Source organism: Oryza sativa, chromosome 1 (assembly GCF_034140825.1).
Source record: "Oryza sativa Japonica Group chromosome 1, ASM3414082v1".
NCBI classification, from domain to species: domain Eukaryota; kingdom Viridiplantae; phylum Streptophyta; class Magnoliopsida; order Poales; family Poaceae; genus Oryza; species Oryza sativa.
In genome coordinates this window covers 34,532,377-34,542,161 of record NC_089035.1, presented here as the reverse complement: position 1 = coordinate 34,542,161, position 9,785 = coordinate 34,532,377, and the positions used below count along the sequence as shown (strand labels likewise).

Below are 9,785 nucleotides of genomic sequence, written 5' to 3'. Positions count from 1 at the left end.
TTGAAAACATTGTTCCCTCTGTTCCCTCTTGGAGAGTTCTCTTTAGGAATGATCTCTCCCTTTTAGTTCATAGAGTCAAAAAATTCTGAGAGAGATACATTGTTACAGTGATTAAATTTGTTGTAATTTTTTCCCCTTTATTAATATAAAATCTTAACGGTGGGGGCTTCCCCTACCGTGGTTCTTTCAAAAAAAATATATATGTTCTGTTTGGGGGAGCTTGAGATTCTGAGAATCTGCTAGTTGGTAGCCAGCTTGTGAGAATCTGGAAAAGCTGAGTTTTCTAGCTTCTGAATTCTACAACTATAGATTTTCAGAATCTGGGTGACAATCTGAACTATTTGGGATATAGAGATTCTCTAGAAGGAGCTGCAACACCTAAAAACTCCTCCAAACATGTCCACAGTAACCCACCGTACTACTAGTCCTCCTTTCAACTACTTGGGTGTCTGTGCATGGAAGTACACCCCTACTCGAATAGCAGTACGACACACATGGCTCCTGTTTGTTTTTATTTGATCGCCCATATCAATTCATCAATTGTACATTTTGTACCTTCCGACTCTGACCAGCGTAAGCCAAATGGAACAGGTCATCTAGTCCACCGAGAATAGGAAATTGGTCACATAGGTTTTCGTCGTGTCAATCCTACCGTCATTGGGAAAATGAAGCTAGTGCCCAATTGCCCATACACCAGGAGAAAAATTGAGGCCTCGAGATAAACTCAAGTTTATAATCCTAATAATGAAATGCATAAGTATAATCGGCGGCAGAGCCAAACGTCATTGTTAAACTCGAGCGACTAATAATATCTTTTGTTCCCTAAAAAACAATATCTTTTTGGTGATCGACGATTATATGTAGAGAAGACTGTAGCGGCAGCCCGGGTAGCCGTCCAACCTGGTGGGAGATGGCTCCGTCGCTAAGGACAATTAATTTATGGATTTCTTTTTCAAGGCTTTTGAATTCGGTTTTGGATTTTGGTTGTATAAAGTGCTACTTTAAAATTAATTTATGCATATATATTTTAGAAAAAAACTAATATTTTCTAATAATTGATTTGATTTTATGTGTATTCACGTATGGATCAATTTGTATTCTATGTTTTAAATTAAAACTTAATAAAACAAATATGTGCCAACCTTCTTAATTAAATATATATTTTGATTTAATAATTCCAAAATTTTGAAGTTAAAGTATAAATAGGCCTGCATTTTTTATTTAGTTTTATTGATCAAGTAATTCCAATGGTTTGAATAAAAGGTTGGATTTGGCCTATAGTCTCAATTTTGTTCTTTTCATGGTTTAAAACATGAAATTAATTAATAAATACTTTACTATTCTCAAATAATTGGCATAGTTGATTATGGTTATCTCACTTTAACTATAAATTACGTTTGAAATGTTATATTATGATGAATTAAAGTTGTTTGGTTATATTTATAATGCCACATACATCAATAATATAATATATTTTTGAGTGTTAATAAAATGTCTGAAAAAAATACAAACAATCAGTTAAAACTCGAATCATGCGCGTACAAATTACTCCGTATTTAGGCCCTGTTTAGTTCCCAAGTTTTTTTTTCCAAAATTCCAACTTTCCATCACATCAAACATTTCATACACACACAACTTTTCTATCGCATCGTACCAATTTTAACCAAATTTTCAAACTTCAGTGTAAACTAAACACAGCTTTAGGATAGGAAGGGGGAGTACCAAGTTCTACCCTCCGTGCAATCTCAAGTCGAGTGTTTTCCCGATTTATTAATTTCCAAATCCAAAAGAAGAAAAACAAAGTTCATCTCACAATATAGATTCACTTTTAAAACTGCAATATGATCCCCCATATGATCCAGCTCTAAGTCTCTAACCAAATGGGCATGATGGCTGTGCAAATTAATTTTAAGGCATATTCGCCGAGGGGATTAAAAAACAATCCCCCCTCTCATTACATTACTAATTAGGAAATATACTTCCCCCATCAATCAATCAATCAATGCTTAAATATTGAAGTCAATCAAAACCATCGTTATCCAAAGGAAAACCTTAAACAAAATCTAAAACGCCAGATCGAACTGATAGGATATTACTACTACAGTACTCCCCCGTCACATAATATAAGCGATTTTGAGTTTTTGTTTGCGCTATTTGACCACTTGTCTTATTAAAAAAATTTGTGCAAATATAAAAAACGAAAAATTATACTTAAAATACTTTAGATAATAAAATAAGTAAAAAAATAAATAATAATTTTAAAATTTTTTAAATAATATGAGTGGTCAAATAGTACAGATAAAAACTTAAAATCTCTTATATTATGAGACGGAGGGAGTGCTGTACTCCGATAAAAGCGGGTAGAAAAAGCACATGGTGAAATTCCTGCGTGCGGTCGTGCACAGACTCCGTCTCGGAGACTCTCCCGCTGACTGACACCTCAAAACCGGCCGTCCCACGAGGTCTCCTCTCTTTTTCTCCTCTTTAATCCCCTCCCCGGGGTCTCCTCTCTCTCCGGCTGCGAAACCAACGACGGCACCCCAAACCGCCTCCGCCTCCGCCGCCGCTTCCGCTTAACCTCCTCGCTCTCCTTGACCCCCCCGCCTTTCAATCGGGCGCGGCCGTTCGGGGTTCGCGTTTTTATCGGATCGCCTCGTTCGTTCCCTCCCCTCCCCTCCCCTTCGCGCGGTTCTTTGCCGCGCCGCGGGGGTTCCGTTCCGTCGTGGAGCGGCTGGCCCCGGAGCCGGAGGCCAAGGGGCGTGGACGGTGGAGGGTAATCCGTGGTGTTGAGGGAGCCTTGGTGAGGTGGTGGTTCGGGCTCTCGCGGCGGCGTCTTCCATGGGGGAGAGGCGGTCCGGCTACAGGGACAGAGGGGGCGGCGAGCAGGGAAGGTATTGGAGGCCACCGCGCTCTCACGGTTCGTCTTCCTAACCTGTACTCATCTTGCTCGTTTGATATTGTTTCAGCGATTTTTTATTTTCTTTTTTTTTGCGTTGTTTTGTGCGGGCTTCGTGGTTCATGGTTGATGATGGGGGATTTTAGAAATGAGCTGGGAAGGGAAGAAATATGTCTGGATTGGGACTTTGGGAGGGGAGCTTTCCCTCGTTCCCATGACTTCATTTGTTCTTGGCAATGTTGCGACGCGGTAACATTTTGGGCAAAGTTGACTTGGTCGGTAGTAACATCATGTAGGTAGCATGCATGCCCTTTTGGTGATTTGTGTGCAGTACCCCGATGGGGTAAGTACATTCTCTCGGGGGATTGAACTCTGCTATGAAAATGACGGAGGAGATACGGATTGCTTTTATTATTGCTTGCTTTGCTAGTCTGATATTTTTTTTTGTGGACTTAATGTTAATCATATGTACTATTTGGCCGGCCTAGTCGTTGCCCGGTCCGGCAAAACTCATATGTACTGAGAAAATTCACTGCATGTGTTGTGTTGCATTTGTTTAATATGCATCATTCTGAATTTCTGATGGATTTATGTATAGCTATGATGGCAATTTTTTATTTCACTTAAACGCGGTATTGGTTACATACTTTTACTCTTTAGCATACTGGATCTTTTCTAACAATTGATTATTTTATAACATAACCCTACGGTTTGTGCATTGTCCCGTGATGCGTCAGAGTTTAAAAAATGTGACGAAATTTGATGTGCGATCACCCCATATTCTGCACTCATTTATGAGAGAACTGCATTTAATGTTAAAGACACAGGTCAGCTAGCAGACAATCCCAATTTAGTTCTAAATATGCAACCCAGGTTATCCTAACCATGAATCGGCTCACATTATTTTGCTAGGATTTAAGAAAAAAAATATTTTATTGTTTCCTCCTGTCACTCTTTCCGGTCATATTCTCATTATGTTTCCTTGTCAGTGTTTTTACATCGTAGTACTGTGCTGCTATCACTCTAGGAACAAGGATATTATTTTCTGCCGCTCACAAGTCATAATATATTAATACTTATTATGTAAGAATGGTGTGTATGTGATTTTCAGGAAATGGAAATTTCTCAGTTCCATTGTGGGAAAAGAAATTTTGCACTGATGCTTGTGCAATCCCATGGGGTAAACTCTGTGAAACCAAGAAATTGATGTCATTGTACAAAAATGTGGTTGACTGGGATGATTCAGCTGCATTAGAAACTTTCAACGATGCAAAAGCTCGTTTCTGTGCTGTATACCATGGCCAACCTTGTGATATCCCGTTACCTGACCCAAACATGTATATTGACATGGTTAACCAAGATGAACATGTTGATCCTGAATTGGTGGCCGACCTTGAGAAATCGCGGCGTTCTTATCCCAAAAGGGATAATACAGCTCCTGATGGCTGGGACTCCTTTATATTTACAAACAAGCCAGTTCCAGCCACAGGGTGGGGTGATGGGGAAACAAGCAACACACCTGGTCAGCAATACCCTACGAACTGGAATAATCACGTGAAACAGCCGACTGAAGCAAATTGCATGCAAAGTTCAGTAAATTGGGATAATTATGTCAGCCAGCCTCCTCAAGCAACAGTTCAGCAAAGCTCGGGAAATTGGGACATGTATGTTAAACAACAAGATCAAGCTAATAACTGGGAGGCACCAACCATGCCTGGCACCTGGGACATGAAGGGTGACTCTCTGGATGCATGGAAGCGTGATTCCGGCTGGGGTTCTGCAGCTATAGATTCATGGGACAACCATAGAGAGAACTGTTATGTACCTGACAGCCAGGGCTGGTCTTACGGTCACTGGAAAAGGCGAAACAATGAGTCGAGCAGAAGGAATAGCAGGGGTAGAGATAGAGTTGGTCCCATTAGCTCAAAGGCCATGAAACCAAAGTACCATTCTGAGGAGCGTAATGGTGCTAATAATGGCTGGAGGCACTGCCGAGTTAGAAATAACATGCAGTACTCCTATGAGAATCCTGGTTGCAACCAGTCACTAGCAATGTGAGGAAGTGCATTGGACAGAAAATGAGGACCCGTGTAGGTTATGTTTCCTTTTTTCTTGAAGTTTTTGTAGATAGTACGAACCACCACAAACCTAGAGTGACGATTTTGTCTAGCCATTTGCATGCCCGTTGTACATATCTATATCTATGTATATGTTTTTGAGCTCAGTCATTTTTGTTTACTGGCTGTATTGCAGCTTCATTGTTGCAAAGTGGGAATTAATTAAGATGGTGTCTGTTCAACTATTTCTTGTGTGGTGGTTTTGGCCGGTTTTGAATTGTTAGGGGTATATATTGTTCCTATGTTGTATTGTTGTGTCAAAGTTTCCATCATGCTATAAACGGTCCTCGAATGAATTCTGAAATGAAGCACTTATGTTCTGAACCAGAAGTGCATTCGGTTGGCGTTAAAATTTCTGAAAGTTAACCTTAAAAAAATTATTCTAAAACAAACATGCGAGGCCCACTCTAATCGGTCGTTCAACCATGCATACCACACTTGCATTGAACAGTTTATGAGAAACAGATAATTCTCTTTTAGAAAAAAAAAAAGAATGTCCCATACCACTAGGTGAAGAGCGCCGGCACACCTCTGCCAAGATTGTGTATCAGAATAAGCTTACTGTGCATGTTTTTTTGCGGGGCAATGAACTTAGGTTCAGTTTAGTATCAAAACAGCGGAATCCACACTAGTGGAATCATATTTCATGATAAAATGCCTATGAAAGTTTGGCCCAGAGACAGCAAACAAATGCATCGCGTTATATACAGAAGGTCTCAGGACGAACACCTGACAGACTGACAGAACAAATCGTAATATTGACTGGCAAATGGATATGGAGACTAACTCTACCACATCTTGCAACATTTCAGGCTGGCCAAAGATTTATATAAGCATTTGTCAAGTGATTATGTACAGTTGGCTTCAGTAAGGTCTCGAATTTTAGAGTCTCGCCGATACTATAGCTTCAGTACCAGGCCAATTGGACTGTGGTCGCTGAATGATACATCAGGAAGAATGTATGAATCATGAACCTTGTCGGTAATAGATTCCGACGCAAGAAAGTAATCTAATCGCCAACCTGTTAGATGAAGCAAAAAACATCAGAACCAGGGAAGCTTATATTTTCAAAGGGGAGGAAAAAAAAGAAATGGTTCCATTGGCTAAAAGGTCTAGAAGAAATCTTAGGTTTGTTACATTTTATTTGTAAGAAAAATAATTGGTCGTATGTCAATGACCCAAAAAAATGGACTTATACTCCCTATTTCATAAATTCCTTTGATTATACAGTTTAAAAATTTGTCCTATGTATCACATGTCTGCATTTTTTCAGTATAAATGAGTGTAAACCCCAACATATACATTCAATATTATATAGTAGATCTTATAATCTAAAGGATTACCTAAAAACTACTACAACACATGCTAAGATTTCCCAGTCTGGAAGTATCACCCTTTTGGCACACGATCACAGAAATAGCAAAATACAATGACGATTGTAAGACAGGATTGTTTCTTCTTTTAGTAGTTAGAATGCAAAATTTAACCAAATCCTACACAAGTTTATGAAATTAAGCAGTCCACGCATGTACTGACCTTTGTTGGTTATGCGCTGATTTTCACCCCAGAAGGTATAGCCGACAGCATTAGGGTGCTGTTTTCTGAAAGTATCCACAAGGCCTTTGCTAGAAAAGTTTGTCTCAAATGACTCTCTCTCTTCAATTGTGAAACCTGCAGACTTGGTTTTTGCCTGAAAAAGGGTTCAGAATGAGGATCTGTGTACTGATATATGAAATTCTGAAACAACCTAAGCACTCTGCTCTCGAATGATGTAATGATAGTACAGAACAAATTGGAGGGAGACATTGTTCAAAAAGAAAAGAGAGTTACTCACTGGAGGATTGTGAATGTCAATGCTTTGACGAGCACAGTTAAGGTCTCCTGCAACAATCACTGGTTTCGACTTTTCCAGTATCTGCAGATCAAAAGGTATAAATCAGCTTAGATTACATAGTACTATTTCAGGGATCAAATCTGTTCAATAAGATATTGTGGAGTTGCGGATATGAACCATGACACAACTCCACATGGTCTATTAATGTCAAACAGTAAATTAGATTGAAAAGTTAGGCAAGTGAACACACTTTTACATAGTTGCTGAAACACGGATCCCAGTTATTGACCCTGTAATTCTGAAAATCAAAATGCAAGAAAACAAAATTAGATCAAAGCAATTGAAATAAAATACTATAAAGCAACAGTAATACTAGATGGGAAAAGCAGTCTTACCAGTCTACGTAGAAAACGACCAGAATTTGGAACATAGGCATTTACCAAGTAAAAACCATCAAACTCCAGAGTAATAACCCTGCCCTCATGATCATGTTCACGTATGCCAATCCCGTATTGGACAGAAATTGGTTTAACCTGTAAAGGCAATGGAAGCACAACATAAGTCATGCTATGATCTAATTTTCATCAAAATATTTTATCTATCTAGAATTAGTATGCACAGTAACTTATCTTGAACATAACCACATAAATACCATACCCGTGAAATTACTGCAGTCCCTGAATAGCCAAGCCTCGAGACGCTGCATGACCAATAGCTGTCATAGTCTGCTATCAGATTCTTAAACTTTTCAACATCCTTTTCCTGAAAACATAATGAAAACACAGTACACGATGTATATTAATCATAAATTCATTATGTAAGACCATAAACACATCATAATAGGTGACAGTTGTTCGGAATAACACTGCCCCATGACATAACACCAAAGAGGTACAGTATAAATTAAGAGTCTTATGGCAGAAACACCAAGACTTGCCTCCAAATGTGTCTCTTGAAGACATAACACATCAAAATTCTCTCTCTGAGCCAAGTCACGTGCAGAAAACCCCTTTGTCGTTACAACATCATGAAGCCCGTTAATATTCCAGGATAAAATCTTCATGCACTTGGTATCATGGCTAAGTGGTGGAGGCCTCATGGTCTTTGGATTGTATGCAAACCACTCGGGTAATCTCTCTCTGTGTACAAGTTTAGTCCAGGGCTCATGACTTCGGGGAGGATATCCATGCTGAGAAGCTCCCAAGCCTGCCATGCTTGACATCTTTGTCCTTGTTAATGCCACAGTTCTTGTCTGCCTGATTCAGGAATACTTCAGCAACGATTGCAACAACAGTACTTAAGGAAACAATAGGAATTCCATCTTTCATTAGTCATACAAAGGGTAGCTGCACACTGAAAAACTTATGGTTATAGTGTTATACTACTTCCATAATGATAATAAAAAACATATGCCTGTCAATAATTTGGGCAAAAAGAGCAACGAAAGTAAACTAATCAAGAACCTGTCCTTCCAACTAGAATAGCCTTTTGTCGCCAAAAGCGTGCTTCTACTGCTCGGTTCTCAAACAAGAACGAAGGCCGCATCAAAATTATATGCTAGTAACGGAAGCTATAATAATCGCTCTGAAGATTTTGCCCTAATATTGGGGGGTTTCAACTCTCGTAGCAGAATCCTTTCCTAAACCCCAATCCAAAACCCCTAAGACCCCACGCTCTTCAAGAATCAAAGATTGGCTTCTCTCCGTTCAGGACTCTACTCCCAACAGTCACGGAGAACATAACGAGAGATACCAAAAAATAGAGATATAACCAGATTCCAGAAACAATCTAAACCACGAACTCAGAGAGAGAGAGAGAGGGAGGAGGAGGAGGAGAAAGGGGGATACAGCCGGTGAGAAGAGGCGCGGATCGCCGACATCCAGCAGCGAGGGCAGACGAGATTACGCGGCTGCGCGAAGGCGCAAAGCTGGGGGAAGGAGAAGAAGACGAACCTCTGGAGACGAAAGCAGAATGCGTCGGGGTGATCGGGAGGAAAGCGAAAATCTCTCGCGGAGTTCTGCCTCTTACGTGCCACACAAGAAGAAACAGATGGAAGCCTTCCTCATCCGATTTATACAAATATGTAATAATTAATTATTTACCACTCTTACGAGCAGGGGCGGGTTCAAAGAATAGTCTAGATAGACCCTAGAGAAGACCTATTTATTTTTCTTCGCCTGTAAAAAAAGCTTGGCAAAAAAAAAAACCTAACTCTCTTCTATGTTCTCTCCCGTGCATTCTCCCCTCCGGCCGGCCCCAGGCGCCTAGTGGCCCACTCCCTTTCGGCCTCTTCGGCTCTCCTCTTCGGACTCCGGTGAGCAATTCTTTAGTCCCTCACTACCTCTCGGCCTCTCTCCCTTCTAGAATATAGAGTTCTAGTAGTTGTAGACCGGTACTAGTGGTAATGCGATGTCACTTGTGGGTTTGCCAAAGAAAAAAAATACAACAAATGAGGTCTAATGGTTGGGAAGGTTTCTTAGGGAAGGTTACGTCATTTTGCACCAAATATTCCACTGATATTCCCGCAATGGATGCTAAATATGTGCCTCATGGAAGATCCCACCGTTTTTACTCAAAACAAACAATTGATGACCACTATAGGAGAGAAGTGTATATTGGTGTTATCGATAGAATTCGTCAAGAGCTTAAGAATCGGTTTGATGAAGTTAGTATGGAGTTGCTTCTTTGTATGTTGGCATTTAATCTGTCTAATTCATTTGCCTCATTTGATGCAAAAAAAAAAAAGACTTAGACTTGCAAGCTTTTTATCCTTAAGGACATTGAAGGCTCCGATTTGATGAAACTTGAGCTCCAACTTGATACATATATTGATTATATGAGAGAGGATGATAGATTCAAATGCCTAAACAACATTGGTGAGCTCTCAATTAAACTTGTTGATACGAAGAGGCATGATCTTTATGATTTGGTGTATTTG

General features: G+C 39.9%; 2 protein-coding genes across 5 annotated transcripts; one reads left to right on the top strand and one right to left on the bottom strand.

The window, feature by feature from the left end:
* Positions 1–2,516: 2,516 nt before the first annotated feature.
* LOC4327962 (uncharacterized) lies at positions 2,517–5,198 on the top strand. Its single transcript, XM_015769850.3, has 2 exons — positions 2,517–2,917; positions 4,008–5,198. The coding sequence occupies exons 1-2, from the start codon at positions 2,839–2,841 to the stop codon at positions 4,952–4,954; spliced, it is 1,026 nt and encodes a 341-aa protein (XP_015625336.1). The 5' UTR covers positions 2,517–2,838; the 3' UTR covers positions 4,955–5,198.
* Positions 5,199–5,614: 416 nt separating this feature from the next.
* LOC4327961 (DNA-(apurinic or apyrimidinic site) endonuclease, chloroplastic) lies at positions 5,615–8,884 on the bottom strand. 4 transcript variants are annotated; one of them, XM_015771937.2, is made up of 8 exons: positions 8,695–8,884; positions 7,785–8,103; positions 7,505–7,609; positions 7,243–7,380; positions 7,098–7,145; positions 6,848–6,928; positions 6,550–6,703; positions 5,615–6,034 (listed from the first exon to the last, which is right to left on the bottom strand). In XM_015771937.2, exons 1-8 carry the CDS (start codon positions 8,724–8,726, stop codon positions 5,913–5,915), a joined length of 999 nt encoding a protein of 332 aa, XP_015627423.1. In that variant the 5' UTR covers positions 8,727–8,884; the 3' UTR covers positions 5,615–5,912. The 4 variants fall into 4 exon arrangements, with proteins under 4 accessions (XP_015627423.1, XP_015627440.1, XP_015627431.1 ...); XM_015771954.3 differs by having other exon boundaries at positions 7,785–8,099; XM_015771945.3 differs by having other exon boundaries at positions 8,800–8,884.
* Positions 8,885–9,785: the final 901 nt, after the last annotated feature.